A 19,027-nucleotide genomic window follows, 5' to 3' on the forward strand; every position below is an offset into this window, starting at 1 on the left:
GAAACTATTATTATAGTTTTTGTTTGTTTGGGGGGGTTTAATAAATCTTTTTATTAGATTTTTCGTACACACATAGCAATATCTGACATGTATAACATTTCCAGGTATTGTAGTTGAAAGGTAATAGGAAGTTGTCTTACACAAAGTATATTGAGAACAACAACAGTTTTAATCAAAGCTTCTATGAAGGAACCATGATTAACCATTATCCCTTCCCACCCACTAAGAAGTGAAAAAAGAAAATAAAACAAAACACAAAGAAATAAAACAAACAAACAAACAAAAAAAAAACACGCACACAAGACCACAACAGGATTCACAAATATAATAAATGAAATTAAAATACGTAATTAAAATAAATTAGAGGGGGGGCATTTAGTCACTCTCTGGGTGAATAGTAATTCTATCTAAACACTCAATGAAGGGCTGCCACGTTTTGTTAAACATTACTAGAATCCGCAATTGAGAATCTAACCTGAAACTATTATTATTATTAATTTCATTCTTGTCAAAGATTTACTGAAAATCAAGAAATTTACTCTTGTTCGAAGCAGCCCTTGCATACTTTGAACTTGTGTGCCTTCACAGATCCACTGTGATCCATAAGTTGTAATGCACATGTGTAAATGATGAGCTGAGGCATAACATTGTTAAAATCGCACTTATTTTTAATTAACAAATTTTAGGTTGTTCATGTTATTCACATTTTTTGAAGAATGTAAACATTGTCATAATGTAATTTTACATTTTCATAGTGATATTATTTGACTGGTACTGCCCACTCGAGATCATTTGACTTTGACACCCCTGCTTTAGACTGATGGATTTTAGTTTATGTACACAGATGAGGAAGTTGTTGTAGTAGAGCAGTAGAACAGTGACCTAGAAAAAAATGGCCTAATGTAAATTTAAAGGTCGCTAATAATGCATTATTTCGGCGAAACGTAAATATATGATAATATCTGCATTTAGTGGCGTTTCCTACCAAGTGTCTCATCAGTCACAGCTGTCCAGAGATCCTCTTCCCATCCCCCATCTCAAAATCAAAACATAAGTACATGTGCGCAGTCCCCCGTCACGTGTAAACGCAAGCCCCAACAAAACATTAGGGATAAAAAAAGATAGTGATTGACAGCACGGCTAGCCAACCAGCGTTGCGAATCTGGGTAGCAACAAGGTAAATACAGACGTTCTGGCCAATCAGAGCGCAGAAGGGGGCGTGTAGGAATTCCCGTGTCCGCACTGTGTTTACTTCCGTCAATATTTCCAGCGCAGCAGGCAACGGAGACAAGGAGCAGAAACAGAGACAGACGATACAACAAAGGAGTCTCTGGCCTGTCAGGTTTGTTTAGCCATTTTGTGAATTATTTCTACTTGTATGCTAGCATTGTCGATATTCTTTATTATCTTCCTGTCGTGATTAAACGCGTAAACTCGACTGACAATCTGTATTTTTCATTTTTTTTCACTCCAGTCATCCAGTGGTTTGTGTTTTTTATGCTAATATTAAATGCGTCATGTTCACAGTGTTAGCTATGTTATTAGCTCAATGTGGATTAGTAGGGTTTTTGTTTTTTTGTTTTTTTTTATTAACCTATACAAAGACATAATACGTGTGTCAATACTGTAAATCAAATGTCTTGTTTATTTGAACAATACACAGGCAGAAAAAAATACATACACACTAAATGATAACTCTTGTTTTTTTTTTTTGTTTTGTTTTGTTTTGTTTATTTTGGGGGTAGAAACTGGATATCTGGTCACAGTGCCCCAGGTAGAATGCCTTTCTTGGGCAAGGACTGGAGGTCGCCAGGATGGAGCTGGGAAAAGACAGATAATGGCTGGAAGAGGATTGTCTTTTATGGGGAAGAGTTGGAAGACAACGACAAAGAGTTGGCCTTCAAAGAGTAAGAACATGTTGACACCTCTGTCTGCTTCAATTTGCATGCTTAGACCCAAGAGCCTACAATTTAGCACTGTCAGACCTCTAATCTAAGGAGTTAACTAGTGTTTCACCAGGTTAGATTATGTATCAGACATTTTTTTTCCTTTTAATAAATGTGTTTTGCCTCTGCACAGGTTGGTATTTCTTGTAATCACTGATGGATTTTAATCGAAGTTTAAGTTTAATCCAGAAAAATATTAACGCCTACCAACTACCTGTAGGATGTTCAAGTGAGAAATTCAGATGCAGTCACCAATCACCAACGCTATAACTACTCAATACAGGCAAGAAAGTAACTCAATGGACTCTCATCCATCCATAGTCATTGAGTTTGAGAGTCTTTCCTGAGGTGAATGGTGTCCATAAATGCAGCCTGTTGTTGCCATTGAGACACCATGGCAACAGATGGAGTTGAGTTCAGGATTGGGCTCTACTTGTATTTGGGCATGTGCCTTTTTTTCCAACAAGAAATATGCAGGAAGTATGTACACAGTATTGAAACCCATACCAAAAAAAAAAAAATCAGAACAAATCAGCCTCTGGAAAAAGTCAGTATTTAGTGTGACCTCCATTTGGATTCAGTAAATATTCATCTGTCCTTTGTGCACTGTCTGGATTTTTTCTTGAATTATCCTGTATTATAAATGCATTTTTGTTTCACATATTTGCTGTATATTCCACACTTTGTACCTCTACAAAGTCTGCGAAATGCATATGTGTGTGGTCACTACACAAGTCGATGGAGTAAGCATGCAGACAAACCCCAAATCGCAGTAATTATACTTTTGGTGCACAAAGCATTCATCAAATGCTTGTAATTCTGTTTAGAGCTACAACAAGTCGAAGCAGCATTCTGTGTCTGAGGTTTGAAGTAGTTTGATGTATGTTGTGGACCTTCCAGTTTTTCTGGGGGACAGAATAACTTAGCAGCTTAAAGTTCAAGTAATAACTCATGAGCACTTTTAGCTGTGTTGTACTGAAATGGGGAGGGCATGGTTCCCCATTTTTATCCATCAGTTTGTTTTTGTTTATAACCTTTAACTTCATCCATGTTATGAGGACACACTTTACAAAAATACATACACTGCAAAACACTGTTTGGTCTTAACTTTTTGTTCACTCTGCACATTCTTGAGCATTTCATGAATTAATCTTATTACAATTGGATGCAGCATCAACTACAATACATCAGTCCCAGTAGACGACATCTCCCTCAAGTCCCAGTGTCACATCATTTATCGATTAACAGTATGTCACATCAGCACATTTGCCTGTCAGTAAAGCACAGGCTTTTCTAAAAAGCAACGACACAGCATTACAACAATGGATGATGTCTCTTGTTCATATTGGACACTCTCCAGCCACACTCAGAAAGGCCAGTGACTTCATGCAACAGAGGTACATTTGGCCGATCGGCACATGCAGGCCTTTTGCTGAAAGACAGAGGAGCATTATGATGGTCAGTGGAGTGGCACACAGTGTTACAGAAGATCTTTTTATACCAACAAACCTCTGTAACCTTCTGTCTGTGCACAGGTGTTAGTGAAGTATTTCGATGGTAGAACAATGTCTTTCTCTGACAGATATCACTTATCTAATACTGCCTTGTCACACACAAATGTTTAATTGCAGTAACAGAAGTCAGGAAATGAAACATAGCAGCTAAAAGCATACTTCTCGTTTTTAGTTTTTTAAATTTTCATATTGACCCACACCATAGCTCCCTTCTTCTTCATTAGTGTGGGTTGTAAATATCCACAAATCCCCTTGAACTTTCCGTCTGCTATGCGACATCTTTTGTTGGCTCTGTGGAAGCTGGTGCTCCGCATGCAATCTGTGTGAAACACCAGGCTGCGGCATTCCTGACTGGTAATTCACTGGGACAGATCACTGCATTTGCATGTGCGTTAATGTGTACGCCTAGGCAATTGGATAAATGGATAAAGATGAGGGATTACTGTAGAGTTCATTCACCCCAATCAGTCGACTTCAAAACCAAGTCCCATTAGCAAAGCCAAGCCTTCAGTTATAAAAGAGAAAAATTAAATTAGTTTGTAAATCCAGCAACATGCTGATGAAATCTCACTGGCCATTTTATGAAGCCTGTTGTGTAAAGTAGTGGTAAAGGAGCATAGCCCTTAAGTTCTTGTTAAATATAGATACTTTGCTGTTGCATATGGACTGGATCCGGCCTGTGCCCAAAGCAATATTTGTGTTAACTAATTTCCTTTCATTAAAACACCCTATAAGTGATTTTCTAGCAGGGATTCTTTTTTAATATCTCTACTGTAATTGTAATAACACGAGATCTGGAGAATTCTAGACTTAAGGGGGTCATATTTTGCTAAACCCACTTTTATTAGTCTTTGGAACATTTATTTGTGTAAATTCAAAAAGTTTGAATTTGAACCCTCCAGGTGCTGCAAAGCTATCTTTATATTCATTTTGCCAAAAATTGAGTGGATTTCTACAAGCTGTTTTAATTCCTGCTTAATTTGTTACATTTTATAGGTAGTTACTTCACAACATTTGCACATATAAGGTCAAGACTTTCGATGAACATTTCTCCGAGTACGCCATAGTTGTTTGTCAGCAGCAGCGGTTGTAGTAAAAACTGAAAATATGTCCAAACTTCGAGCGGATTACCTAAAATGTTCAGTTGTTGGTTGAACGGGACAGAGCAGCACAGCCAACAACCAGGAGGGGGCAGGGTCATGTGTATTTAAAGGGCCAGCACTCAAAACGACCTTTCTGGTGTCATTACTCAGAAATAGGGTTGAAGATGGACCTGTGGAGTTGAATTAATGAAGTATTCAGACCCAAGCAGAGCATTTACAGTTTATGTAAACCACAGGGAAATGTTTTAAAATGCATGATTCCATTTTTAAAAAAAGCAAAATATCACTCCTTTAAAACAAATTTCACTGCAGTCCCTTCAGAAATACAAGATCTGTTTCCAATTCTTATGTGTGCATTTGTCTAAAACTCACTCAACTGGTCAGTGAGGGATAAGGTTTTTGTGCTTCCCCATTAATTCCTTATGTTTGTTGACAGCACATGTGGACTATTTCTTTGCCCTTCTCAGGCTAGAAAAACAGGGATGTTTACTGAACATGCGCAAACTGTGTCAGCCTCGCAAAACGTAGACATATTATGCCACCGAAGCACATGTAACTGATCATTTAAGTGAAAATCACTGAGACGACTTAACTTAACTGCAACTTAAGTCAGAGTGAGCAACACAATTTTAAGCATCACTGCCCAATACAACCAGCTGAAACATATATGGTGCACCCTCTAGTTTATACTGGTCCCAGTCAGGTGCTTCACTTCAGCCAGTGGATTATTAATGCATCGGGGGTCAATTACGTGTCCAGTCCGGCCCTTTGATCTGTCAGTTAAGGTCAGTGGAGAATGTTAGTATTCAGAGCACTAGAGCTTAGAACAGAGCAGGTGTGTTTCAGCTTCTTTTATTTTATAGAACATGCCAGGCACTTGTGGTGTAAAGAAATATTTTTCTCACTGTGGTTGCATTCTATAGAGGAATATAATCCACTCCTCCTCAGTAAATAGTTACAGGTTTGGGAATCTTTGGTCAAATTCTTTAAGGCGAATGTAATACAACTGCAGACAATATACACTATTGCCCATTCATTTGGAATAATTATGTTTCCATACACATTCCTCTTTTTATTCCTATTTATACACACCAGTAATCCTGTTAAACCAGGTTCAATGATTACATACTGAGTACCAGTTACACTGTGTCTTTTAAGAATAAATCACACTGTCACAATTATTTTGAGAAGAGGTGAAAATATTTTATTCCAACTTTATGGGCAACAGTGTATTATCATATTCAGCTAAAACATGATTTTAATACACAAGGAATAAGCTGGTACTTGCCTGTGCAGATGTAGAAACATGGGTGTGCATTTACATAGGTGTAATTTGTAATATTTTAATAAGATTCATTGGTTTATTGATTCAGTCTTTGATATTTATGCCTTGTACACACAGTTCCCAAAGTAGATTTATATTTACGTGACACCAAGTATAGCGTTGTAATGGTCAAATATTTAAATCCATTTAATTTACAGTGTTACAAGGTTATATTCTAGCTCTGTCTTAAACAAAATACTTTGTCTCTTCCCAGATTGGCAAATAAAATCTGACTTTCTGAAGTACAGCTCAAGCTTTTCAGAATCAGTCGGAATATGGACATGAATGGAGATGTTATCAGAAAGTACAGTTATGTGTTTGTTGAGAAGTAAACAAAAAAATTGAACTTCATACTCAGTTTCTCTTTGCTGACATAAGAAAAATTTGTCAGTCTGGGTCTACGCTGGAGTTGTTCTTTTATGAGTCTTATTTTTATTTTATTTTTTAAAATTTCATACTGTATATATAACTTATTTTATCTCAGGACACATTTATTTATTATTGAAACCTATCATTTTTTTATGCTTTTTATTCTATGTATATGTTTGCACTGAAGGAGCTGCTCTATTCTATTCTATTCTATATATATTTTTGTTTATACCATATGACAAAAAACTGTTTTTCTGTAGGCATTTTTCTGAATATCACAAAGTAACCTGATCCAGAAAGAAGAGAAAAAGCCCAAAACTAACACCATGCAAAATGTGCCAGTTTAATTTCTTCTTATTGAGTCTCTGATCAAAACTCTTCACTAATCTGTCCCAAAACCAAAGCAACTGACACTTATATCTGATGTTAAGAATCTCCCATCTTATATCTGCAAGAAACTCAATGGACTTCCATGTAATGTTTTTTTTCTTAAAGGCTTTTATTCTATTCCAGCGATTTCAGGCTTGTCACATTAACAGTACATCTGGATGAGCTGCTGGAATGCTTAGATCTGTTTTATCAGTTCCTTATTAGTAATAACAAGGTCCTTTATCAAGCTCACAGGCCCCGAATATCTGCCAGAAACAACAAACATCATACAGACGTTGCATGTTTTATAAGGAAATATTTCATTAGATATACATCAGCAGCGTTACTTCCATCATAACAGGCGCTGTTATTGATTTTAATCTCACATCTTGACCATTCTGCACAGCTGTACTCACTGATCTGCGCCAGAACACTAATTCCATTATACTGTGCACACACTGGTCACTCTCATGCAATGCTATTAACAAATACCTCCCATGTGTTCTCTGGTCAGGCTCTGCAGTGACAACAAAGAAAATTTGTTCGTCGGAGATGTGTGTGAGCTCGCCAGCACGAAGAGGAAAAAGGACTTCTACAACAATAACACCAAATCTCAATGTGAGTTACAGCAGATTATGCGCATTATGTTTATTTTGGCCGCGTGAAGAGGTTGTGATGTGAAAATTAAAGGCTTTTTGTAGAAAAACATTACCAGAAGGGCTGGTAGACACATGTTTAACTGTAGCGAAATGTGTTTTATGTAGTACATCTTGTATCTTTACACCTCTTCATAGAGATTTTGAAGGACTGGAATTATGTAAATATTGTTATTATAGCATAATTACAAACACACTTCTGTTAATCATTATTTAAAATTATATTGATCATTACTGAAATCTGTTGCATCACACATGAAAACTATTGTCAAGGTGTGCTCATGTTTTTCTTTCTTTCTGTCTTCTCTTTGTTTTCTGCAGTTGTTTTCAGAGATAAGTGGATCTATGTGCAGAAAGGAAGCACAAAAGAAGTGAGCAGTGGAGCCTTGCTAGAATTTTACAACTGTACAACTGACAAAAATACCATAGACGAATAATATAACAATATAATACATGGAAACTCGTGTTAAAAATGTAAATATCACAACTTGTACATGGTTTCTGTGGGTCATTGAAAAGCATTAAAAGTCATTAAAAGGCCTTGAATGGCATTAAAAAGCATTAAATACAATGTCCAGGGGCATTAAAAAAATTAAATACACTTAATGGATGATTTATTTTGATTATATAAACATTTAATAATTTTGATCGGAAGTATAGTGTGATGATTGACAGGTTGAACCCTTTTATTGACTGTTGTTTATGGATGATACACGAAGTCACAACACTGGATGCTTGGAAGGCAACTTGCTGTGAGCGTGCTCATGCTGTAGTGAAAGAGCAGAGGGAATATTAGCAAATGTCGGAAAAATGGGAAAATGCAAGTTTTAGCAGACGTGATTGGAGGAGGAACTATTCAGACCCTGGTTAAAGCTTGTCGGCAGTATACCGTCATAAAACTACAGGGTGTATAAAAAAAACTATACATTTTTAAAAATTTCCCTAACCCTGACCCTAACTTGGCCTGTCCTCAGTAACATTTTCAGGAGTAAACAAGTTGAATTAACTTTGAAAGGCAGGAACAGCTGCCATGGGTAAAGAAATGGAATTGACATGGTGGCCAAAGTGTTAATGCTGTAACCTGGCAATTCTGTGGAAAACAAGATGGATGCCCATTGTCCCCTCCCATGACCTTTGATTGGATTTAAATCCCACCGCTACTTTGCGCAAAGCAGTTTTAACTTGGATTGCACAATTTGCCCCTGCTCACTCATGCATGAAAACTGGGGTCTGTAAGTTTGGACAAATATCCACCAATCCCCTATTAGCTACCAACGTCCATAAAAGAAAATTCCAAAAATTATCAAATGCGGAATTGGGGGTAATTTTTCAAAATGTATTTTTTTATACACCCTTTATATTTAAAACTGTATCTGCAGTTGGACATGGGCATTAAATTTGTTTAAAGTGGCACAAAAAGCATTAAATTAGATTTGCTGATACCTGCAGAAACCTTGCTCTATATACTGGTTAAAAAAAAAAAGGATATTTCTGTTGTTCATTTAAACATTAATGAAATACTTAAATAAACTGTATGATTTCTCACTTGCTCCCATTCTCCTTTAGCGACACGGATACTGCACACTTGGTGAAGCCCTGAACCGTCTAGACTTTTCCAGTGCCATTCAGGACTTGAGAAGATTCAACTATGTTGCAAAGGTAAGCAAATATTATCACACATTTTTTATCAAGAACTGAAGAATTTGAAGTCGGTATTCCCATCGTCTTAATCTGTCTTCGACTTGCAGCTTTTCCAGTTAATAGCCAGGTCTCAGCTGACGTCTTTGAGTGGAGCTGCCCAGAAAAACTATTTCAACATTCTAGAGAAGATTGTACGGAAAGGTGAGTGTGACACTGATAATTAGTCCATGCATTCTGTTTAATGTGAGAGCTTGGTGTTACGTCCTATTTTGTTTCTAGGCCACCTCTAGGTGAAAATACCTTATTTTCCAGTCGATCAACATTACTTACCAGTTTGTGAAAGCTCTGAAGGACTAAAAGATGTTGTTTTTCATGTTTCTGTTGAGTCACAACAGCTTATTACACTCATCACACCACAAAACCAGTAGGACCTGTGCACTCCATAATTTAGGGGTTGTGTGTCTGCCACATGTTAAGTACTTACAGTAAATGGCAAAAAAATTACCATAAAAATATGTAGTCATCACTTGAAATTGTGTGTTACATCAGTATTTCATTGACATTTAGTTTATTTTTATTCCTCTCTCCATTTAGAAGTGCACACACGCCTTTCAAGCTTATTTTCTACAATAATTTGGAGTCAGACGCTGTTAGAGTCTCTTAAAAACACTCTTAATTTTAATTTTGGTATACTATTAATGCGACAACATATGTTGCATGTTTTGTTTTCCATTGTTTTGACACTACCTTAAAGGGGTCATATTTAACTAAACCCACTTTTATTAGTCTTTGGTTCATTTATGTGTGTATTTGGGCCCTAATAATTCATAAAGTTTGAATTTGAACCCTCCAAGTGTTGCGAAGCTATCTTTATGTTCTTTCCAACAAAAATCAAGTGGATTTCTACAACCCGTTTCAACTCCTTAATTTGTTACGTTTTATAACTAGTTACATAACGACATTTGCACATATAAGGTCAAGACTTCCGACGAACATTTCTCCGAGTACGACATAATTGTTTGTCAGCAGCAGCAGTTGTAGTAAAAACTGAAAATATGTCCAAACTTCGAGCCGATTACCTAAAATGTTCAGTTGTTGGTTGTATTAATGACCACAAGTGGCCGAACGGGACAGAGAAGCACGGTCAACAACCTGGAGGAGTTGAATTAATAGAGAATCCAGACCCAAGCAGAGCATTTACAGTTTATGTAGACCACAGGGAAATGTTTGAAAATGCATAATTCCATTTCAAAAAAGCAAAATATCACTCCTTTAATACATTTTCTTGTTTGGATACCAGTCCTGGAGGACCACTACAATCCCCGCCTTGTCAAAGATTTGCTGCAGGACCTGATCTCCACTTTGCACAATCTGACTATTCACGTCGGCAGAATTGTCCTCGTGGGCAACATCAACATCTGGCTGTGCCGACTAGAGACCATTCTCAAATGGCAGCAACAGCTCAACAACCTGCAGATCCCCAAGGTAGGTTTGAATCTGCACATCTAAACTGTTATCACCCTGGGCCTTTAGAAATTTAACCCATAAAGACCCAAACATCCACCGGTGACCAAAACCATTTACTGATCTAAAATGTTTAATACCTGTTGATCCACTAATCCTATCAATACATATGAGTAATTGGTGTAAAATACAGTTCATCATCTTTTCGTGGTCATCAGATATGACCCACTGGGATGTTCAGAGGCTCCGTAGTGAAGGTGGTAACACTGTCAACTTCAACAACATTGATTCACCAGTAAAACCCATGGAGTTGGATCAATGACAGTGGATGGACGCACTGGGTTTATGTTCAGTTAATGATAGATTTGACTGAAAAAGTCACTTTTGCTTCTGTTTTCTCTGTTTCTAATACAATAATCCTCCACTTCCATCTGAGCTTTAATGAACATCTATATGATTAGTAAATGAAATATAGGAAAATACATGATTTTCACTGAAAAAATGCCAAATAAAGAAGATAATATTACAATAAATGGTGATAAATCACTCTAGAAATGTTAAACATGGAGAAAAACTGCCACAGAAGAAGCACTGGGTCTTTATGGGTTAATAACAACCAGCTGACATATACATGACATGTGTCCAATGCGCTGATGCAGTTCTGTATTTCTCTTATCATGTTGCATCTGTTCGTAAGGTGTTTATAATGAAAGAGGAACATAACATGTAGAAGGGGAAGTATTTACAGACTTTTTGAAGAACACACTGACCAGTAAAGCCGTGAAAACCAGCTTCAAAACCCCATTTTCAACATTTCTATTCTTACATAGTCTCATCTCGGTGTCAAACACAGAAGGCTTAGGATTTTATTTCATGACCACATCTATGGGGACATCACTGAACTACCTGTGCATTCTCTGATCTATTAACATAATTATTGTGATTTTATGTAAAACTTCCTGCTTCAACTTGACTCATAAGAGTGTTATTGTTTTTTTGAATATGCAGTTGCACCTTTAGAATGTCTACCTCTTAATGGCATTCACCTTAAAAGGGATAATATATCAGTGTTATAGCAAGAAAATTAACTAGGTTGGCCATATCATACTATATTAGTCATATTCTTTTGTAATTATTTGAAGAACTTGGTTTACTATAATGCTTTTGCTGTTTATCTGGTCTTATATAGCCTGTAGAATTTTATCACCATTATTATTTTTTGTATTATTTTGTAGTGTTTGTTTTTTGCACTCTGTATTTATGCTCATTTTCTTACACTTTATCCTGCTGCTGCCATAATCGGTGAATTTCCCCATTATGGGATCAATAAAGTCTAATTTTATGTAATTTTATCTAGACTAAAACACTACTCACAAGCTATTGAAATAACATCACACCACCATTTTAGTGTAACGATCTTATTTCAAGTCATTTCTTTGAGTTTTTTTCTTTACTCTCTCTTACCTCTCTGTCTTATAATCATTTTCGCAGCAAGTGCGTAATGGTATGTTGTTCAGCGACCTGCCGCTTCACACGCAAAACAAGATCCTCTACAAGCTGTCAGACGCCTGTGACATCATCAACCTGGGACAAACTACGCCTACTCTGCAGAGTCTTAGTGAGAACAAGACTCTGTGGAAAAAGCTCTGCCATTTTCACTTCGCAGACAAACAGGTAAAAAATATTGCAGTTTATTTGAAGTTTTTTTTTTTTCGAAAGGGACAGAGCATATTAATAAACACAGTATGTGCCTCGAAAATGGCTTCAACTTGATCCACTGATGCTGGAGGACTGGTTGAAAATTGTTGATGAAATTCACAAAATGGAAAGATTAACATTTATGCTGGGGCTGCAAGCTGAAGTTTACATAATAAGTTGGGGCAAATGGATTAGTTTCTTTAAATGCAATTAATGGGTGGTTTGTCTCATAAGGCAAGGCAAGTATATTTGTATAGCACATTTCATGTACAGGACAACTCAAAGTGCTTTACATAAAACATAAAAGCATCACAGGAGAGGCATAAAAATACATTTAAGATGAAAGTTAAAATATAAAAACATTGAAATTAAAATAGACATTAAAATCATCAGTAATAAAATGTGATTTTAAAGTTCATTTAAAAGACATTATTTAAGAGTTTAAGGGAAAGCTGCAGTAAACAATAATGTTTTTAGGCCTGATTTAAATGAAGTTTGAGCAGACCTCAGGTAGTCAGGAAGTTTGCTCCACAGGTGAGGAGCAGAAGAACAGAATGCTGCTTCACTTTGTTTGCTTCTGATTTTGGGAACACACAGTAAACCTGTCCCTGATGACCTCAGGGGTCTGGATGCTTCATAGGGAACTAACAAGTCTAGGATGTATTTGGGTCCAAGGCCATTCAGTGCTTTGTAGACCAGGAGTAAGATTTTGAACTCTATCCTTTGACTCACAGGAAGCCAATGTAGTCATTTGAGGACCGGTGTGATATGGTCCAGTTTCTTGGTATGAGTCAAGACTCTGGCAGCAGCATTCTGGATCAGCTGCAGCTGCCCGATTGATTTTTTGTTTAGACCTGTGAAGATACCATTACAATAATCTAACCTACTGAAAATGAATGCGTGAACAAGTTTTTCTGCGCCTTGTTTGGACAGAAAACCCTTGATTCTAGCGATGTTCTTCAGGCGGTAATAGGCAGACTTAGTAATAGCTTTGAAATGGTTGTTAAAATTCAGGTCTGATAGGTCATAGTGCTGTGAAATGCAATATAAACTGCTGCCCTAAAAGGTAAATTAATTAGGTAACTTGATTGCTATTTCATAACTGTCACCTAAATTATCATTACTATTAGATTGTGACTATTATCTGCTGCTGATTGTTGCTTGTTATGTTCTGTATGACAAAATGATAAATAACTCATAAAAACTAAGTGTAAAAAAAAAAAAAATAAAAAAAAAAATAAGATTATAGCAAGGCTAATTTCCATTTTTAGTCCCTAACATCGGATTGGATTAAATTATACAATATATTCTTGTCAATGTTTATCCTTACATATTCAGTATTTAGCAGCAATGGAGGACTAGTTCACCCTTTTGGTCACTAGAGGGCAGAATTACCACACACATCCACAGTCATCCATAAGTCAGCCTTATCTCATCTCACACAGATTACCTAAACACCCTCTCAGGATGGGTGGTAATGAAACTTGCCTTAATTATATCGAATCACTCTTTGTTCCACTTTTAATTACACTCTTGTGTCCTGTGTTTTAATTTGTCCTTAAGTGGTTTTAAATTGTGTTTCTTCCTGTGTTTGTTTGTGTTTGTGTGGGCCCCCTTTGCACGACAACAGTTTTGTAGAAACTTGGTTTTAAGCAACAGTGAGAACGTGGACTGGAAGCTGATGTACTTCACCTTGCGGAAACATTATCCCATGAAGGAGCAGTACGGCGACACTTTGCACTTCTGCAAACACTGTAGCATCCTCTTCTGGCAGGTAAGCGCCATGATGCAGCACCCCTGCAGCAACATTTCTGCCATGTGAGATTAGCTATGAAGGCTGATATGTAGAGACACCAAACATGCAGCTGTCCCCATAGTATTCAACCCTTATTAATCCTCTGTGAGATTATTTAAAATCCACAAATCATGTGTTCCCCCTTTGGTGGGTCCCTGCACTTTTTAACCCTCTCTGCTTCCCTTACTCTGGCTTGTCTCCCTGCCTCTCTTCCTGGTTCCTTTGTCCCTGATTCCTTAAGGATCGCCACCTGGCGTTATTATTCAAGGTACTTGCTGTCCCATCATGCCTTTCCGTTTGTGTATTGTTTTCTCACACATACCTTAGATCAGGGGTGTCAAACTCAGATCCTCGAGGGCCGGTATCCTGCATGTTTTAGATGTTTCCCTCTTCCATCACACCTGGTAGCCATTACATCATTATCAGGCTTCTGCAGATCATTAATTGAACCAGGTGTGGCTGGAAGAGGGAAATATCTAAAACATGCAGGATACCGGCCCTCGTGGACCGGAGTTTGACACCTGTGCTTAAGATGAACTGATTTGACTTACCATGCTGTATATGTTGAGCATTGTCTTGCACATTTCTCTGTGTCACTTGACATCTTTATGTTTTGATTTAGAGTGTGTGTTATTATGAAGTGTCACAGATACTGCTGACATTTTAACAGGGATGTCAAACATGCAGCCTGCAGTGCCAACCTGGGCCATCAAAAGTTCCGATCTGGCCTGCAGGATGAACGTACAAAGTGCAAAAATTACCCTGAAGACATTAACAGTCATGGGTGTTAAACTCATTTTGCTTCAGGGGGGTTAGAATAGTAAAATAATAACATAATATCCTCTAAATAATGACAGTAACTACCTAAAATGAGTTTGACACGCCTGCTCTAAACATTCTCTAAAACTTATTTTGGTAGTCCCTCTAAATCTTGATGTACACTTCTGGAAAAAGAGGCCATTACATTTCTTTCTGTAAATCTTAAAAGGACAGCTTGAGGATGGAATGCAGTATGTTAAACTATTATGTGCAGTCCCAAACTCCAAAAATGTGGTACATTGTTCAAAATGTAAATAAAACAGAATGCAGTTATTTTCAAATTTCACAAACCCATGTTTTATTCACAATAGAACATAGAAAACCTATCAGATGTCTGGGAAAACTGTATAGACTGTACTCAGTGTACTGCGAGATAGTTGTACTATTTTAAGAAAAATATGATGTAATTTTGAAAATGACTGGAACAACATGTCTCCACAAAGTTGGGACAGATAGAGCAAAAGACTGGAAAAGTTCAGTTTAGTTCAGTCGGTTTATTTCAGTCGCTACTGAAATTTTTCCAGAATTACCACAAACAGTAATCAACAAGACACTAAATTACAGGGAAAAACAAGACACTATTGACTGAAATAGTGTAACTGAAGCTGTAGGTTATTACATTGACCATTAACAAAGCAAGCAGCTCATTAGGTAAAGTGATCATGAAACAACAACGATCTTTCTCCTTAGAGTTTCATGAAAAAATAGATAGTTATCTATAGAAAATGTAAATTAATAAAAGAAACAAAAACTGAATTTCCAAGTGCTTTATACAAAAACATATCCAGTTATCATACATCACTTCTATATATTTGTTCATCACCTTTTTTTTTCTAAACATTTACCTCTTTTTCCCCTTGTTCTAAACATTCCGGCTCCTCCCAGTTCATATTAACAACCTCTTAATATTGTTAGGAAATATTATTAGTATATGTTTTTTGCAGTTTGCAAATACCTGTGCAGTTTCAGACAACCAAGATGTGAAATTTTCATATTTCTAAGTTAGTAAATATTGCACATAGCAAGTGAAATTCAAATTAAACAGCTGGAGGAACATTTTGTAACTATTCATCTTAACTAGTAACAGGGCAATAAAATTATATGATATGAAAAGAGCATTTTAGAGAGGCAGAATCTGAAGTAAAGCTGGACTTACAGACGCGTAAAAAATGATTAGACCACCCTTGTTGTCTTCCATTTCTTGTTCATTTTAATACCTGGTACAACTAAAGGTACATTTGTTTGGACAAATATAATGATAACAACAAAAATAGCTCATAAGATTTTCATTTCAGAGCTGATATCTATCTGTTTTCCATGTTTTCTTGATAATAACCAAAATCATTTCAGTTCTTACATCAATATCTATGGCATTGTACTGACAAAAATAGTGTTTTTAGGCATTCCATGTTTTGTTTTCTGTCTGTTTTAGTCACATGATACACACAGGAGTTAGTTCTTGATTGCATAGCCACTGTTTTTGAGGACTTTTGATGGTCTAATAATTTTTTCCGCGACTGTAGCTTCAACAAAAAAATGTTCCTCAGTATAAAATTGCAAAAATTTTGAATATCTCATCATCTACTGTATATAATATTATAAAAATTTTAATTTGAAATGGTTTCTATCTTCTATTTTAAATAAAATATGGGTCAAGGTTATTATTGTTAACGAAAACTAACAAAATGATGAAAACTAGAATTGAAAAAACATTTTCGTTAACTGAAATAAATAAAAACTATAATTAAAAGAAAAAAAACATAACTAACTGAAACTGTATTGTGTGCTTACAAAACTAACTAAAACGCATAAAAACTATGGATAAAATTCCTTTCGTTTTCATTTTTGTCAATGTCGGATTGATATGAAATTGGTTTATTTCACTCCATCAATTTTAGCTAGCGGCACCATACGGTACTTCACGGTCCGTCATTTGGTTTAGAGTCGGAAACATGGAGACTAAAGCAGCAGAGTCCTGTCTGGGATTTATGTGAATACGACGGTGAAGAAGAGAAAAGATATGAAAAAACTAAATCTAATACTAGAACTAAACTAAGACTAAGTATTTAGAAAAAAACAAAAACTAATAAAAACTAGCAAACCTGTTCTAAAAACAATTAAAACTAACTGAATTAGAGAAAAAAAAAAGTCAAAACTAAATAAAACTAAACTATAATGAAAAATCCAAAACTATTACAACCTTGATATGGGTTGAAGAAATCATTTCATTGTGTTATTTACATTTTAGACAGTGTCCCAACCTCTTCGGAATTGGGGTTTAATTCATTTGTAACTTCTGATCCAGCACTGATCATATCCCTGTTGATATAATATTTTTGGTGCATATTGTGTCATTTTGTGAACTGCAGTTTGACAAACTAGAGAAGTTGTCTGTTAATACTCCCGTTGTCAGTCATGCTGGTATGAAAATAGTCTGTCCGTAAATTTCATTCTGTTCATTCTGTCTTGAGCATATTCCATATACCCTTAGCTGGTAACTGGTCATATAATAGTACATTTCTGTCGTTATTCGTTTGAGTCACTACACACCAGCTGAGCAGGTTTGTGTGGTGTAACCCGTATTGCTAATCTCTACTAAACTTCCATCAAGTACATGTAACAGCTGACGTAACCAGCGCTGTGACAGATTGTTTGTTTAGTTACTCTTCCTCTGCTCTCACGGTAATAATTGATCGGTCGTATTTGTTCCAGGACTGTGGCCACCCCTGCACAGCCAACGACCCAGACAGCTGCCTCATGCCTATCTCGCCGCAGCACTTTATCGACCTCTTCCAGTTTTAACCCTTCAAGAGAGGCGTCCACACTCCCGAACAAACCAACGTACGAGACCTCGACGTCGTGCACCCAAATAAAAAGGGCTTCAGCTGAAAGAAATTTCTTACGTATGTCTTCTTTTATCTCATGTGAGCAGTAGGGAGGAATTAATGTCTGTTTATTGATGTTGAGAATGTCAGTGATGGGTCAAAATAGAATAGGAACTATCCGCACAATTTTTGTCTTTTCGATGAAAAAGCAATGTATTATATAGGAAAGAGAAAAGTGTACATGTTGTGAGATTGTTTCAAAAGAGTTTATATGTATAAAGAGTTTTAGCATGTTTACAGTGGGTGAATAATGGCGGTTTAAAAAAAGATAGGCTCTTAAAGTTCATGACCAGAATAAACCGACTCGTGTTTGTTGTTTATTTAAACTATTCTGGTTGTGCTCTGTTTTTTTTGGGTGTTTTTCTGGGATAACTGAACGCATGTCATGTTAGAGTCTTTGTTTGTATGTTGTCCTTTGTGAACTCTTGCTCTGTGTATACCGGAAGTATTATGCCACTGAAAGAAAATCATCTAAAAGCATTAACCGCACAGGTTTTTATAATGTGCTTTTGTCAAGTGACGGACAAGGAAATGTACAAACATTATTTAAGAAAAAGTTTTGTATCCTTTTCTCCAACTTTTTTAATATCCCTTTAGCATTCCAATACTCTTTATGGTACTGTCATGATCTTTATGGGACAGGAATTAACTATATGATAATTAAATATTTATAAAAAACCTGCTTGTGCTGTTTTTTTATTACTCTCCTTATAGTAGAAGATTTTCCCACATTCCCAAAATGTTAATGAATCTTGGATGAATTTAGCATTTTATAGAATGTAAACTATTCTATTCCATTTATAGTCACAGAAAAAATTATTAGACCACCCTTGTTTTCTTCCATTTCTTGTTCATTTTAATGCCTGGTACAACTATAGGTACATTTGTTTGGACAAATATGATAACAAAAATAGCTCACAAGACTAATTTCAGAACTAATATCTATCCATTTTCCATGTTTTCTTGATAATAACCAAAATCACTTCAGTTCTTACATCAGTAACTATGGCATTGTACTGACAAAAACAGTGCTTTTACACATTCCATGTTTTCTTTTCCGTCTGTTTTAGTCACGTGATACACACAGGAGTTAGTACTGGATTGCATAACCATTGTTTTTGATGACTTTTGATGGTCTAATAATTTTTTTCATAACTGTATAAGCTCAACCCATAAAGACCCAAACATCCACCACTGAACAGAATTGTCTACTGATCAAAAATGTTTAATACTTGTTAATGCACTAATCCTCAATCAATATATGTAAATAATTGGTGTAAAATACAGTTCGTCATCTTTTCACGGTCATCAGATATGACCCATTTAGATGTTCAGAGGCTCCGTAGTGGACGTGGAAACACCGTCATCTTCTACAGCATTGATTCACCAGTAAAACCCATTGAATTTGATCAATGACAGTGGATGGAGACACTTGGTTTATGTT

At 36.2% G+C, this 19,027-nt stretch overlaps 1 protein-coding gene across 5 annotated transcripts; it reads left to right on the plus strand.

Moving 5' to 3' along the window:
- The first annotated feature begins 1,211 nt into the window (after positions 1 to 1,211).
- fbxo25 (F-box protein 25) lies at positions 1,212 to 18,265 on the plus strand. 5 transcript variants are annotated; one of them, XM_030128535.1, is made up of 11 exons: positions 1,212 to 1,342; positions 1,746 to 1,907; positions 7,140 to 7,243; positions 7,603 to 7,652; positions 8,848 to 8,940; positions 9,030 to 9,123; positions 10,223 to 10,407; positions 11,878 to 12,060; positions 13,715 to 13,858; positions 14,121 to 14,147; positions 17,411 to 18,265. In XM_030128535.1, exons 2-11 carry the CDS (start codon positions 1,780 to 1,782, stop codon positions 17,498 to 17,500), a joined length of 1,098 nt encoding a protein of 365 aa, XP_029984395.1. In that variant the 5' UTR covers positions 1,212 to 1,342; positions 1,746 to 1,779; the 3' UTR covers positions 17,501 to 18,265. The 5 variants fall into 5 exon arrangements, with proteins under 5 accessions (XP_029984395.1, XP_029984399.1, XP_029984398.1 ...); XM_030128539.1 differs by lacking the exon at positions 17,411 to 18,265 and adding an exon at positions 14,412 to 14,566 and having other exon boundaries at positions 14,121 to 14,206; XM_030128536.1 differs by having other exon boundaries at positions 1,260 to 1,354; positions 1,745 to 1,907.
- The last annotated feature ends 762 nt before the right edge of the window (positions 18,266 to 19,027 follow it).

The sequence above is a fragment of the Sphaeramia orbicularis genome, chromosome 24 (assembly GCF_902148855.1).
Source record: "Sphaeramia orbicularis chromosome 24, fSphaOr1.1, whole genome shotgun sequence".
Classification (NCBI taxonomy): Eukaryota; Metazoa; Chordata; class Actinopteri; order Kurtiformes; family Apogonidae; genus Sphaeramia; species Sphaeramia orbicularis.

What these genes read in the sequence shown, in the direction of transcription:
- fbxo25 (XM_030128535.1), top strand. Translation starts at nt 1,780, where the DNA reads ATGCCTTTCTTGGGCAAGGACTGGAGGTCGCCAGGATGGAGCTGGGAA. An exon ending in AAAGAGTTGGCCTTCAAAGA is followed by an intron (nt 1,908 to 7,139) that starts GTAAGAACATGT and finishes TTCTCTGGTCAG; the next exon opens with GCTCTGCAGTGACAACAAAG. An exon ending in ACCTGGCGTTATTATTCAAG is followed by an intron (nt 14,148 to 17,410) that starts GTACTTGCTGTC and finishes TATTTGTTCCAG; the next exon opens with GACTGTGGCCACCCCTGCAC.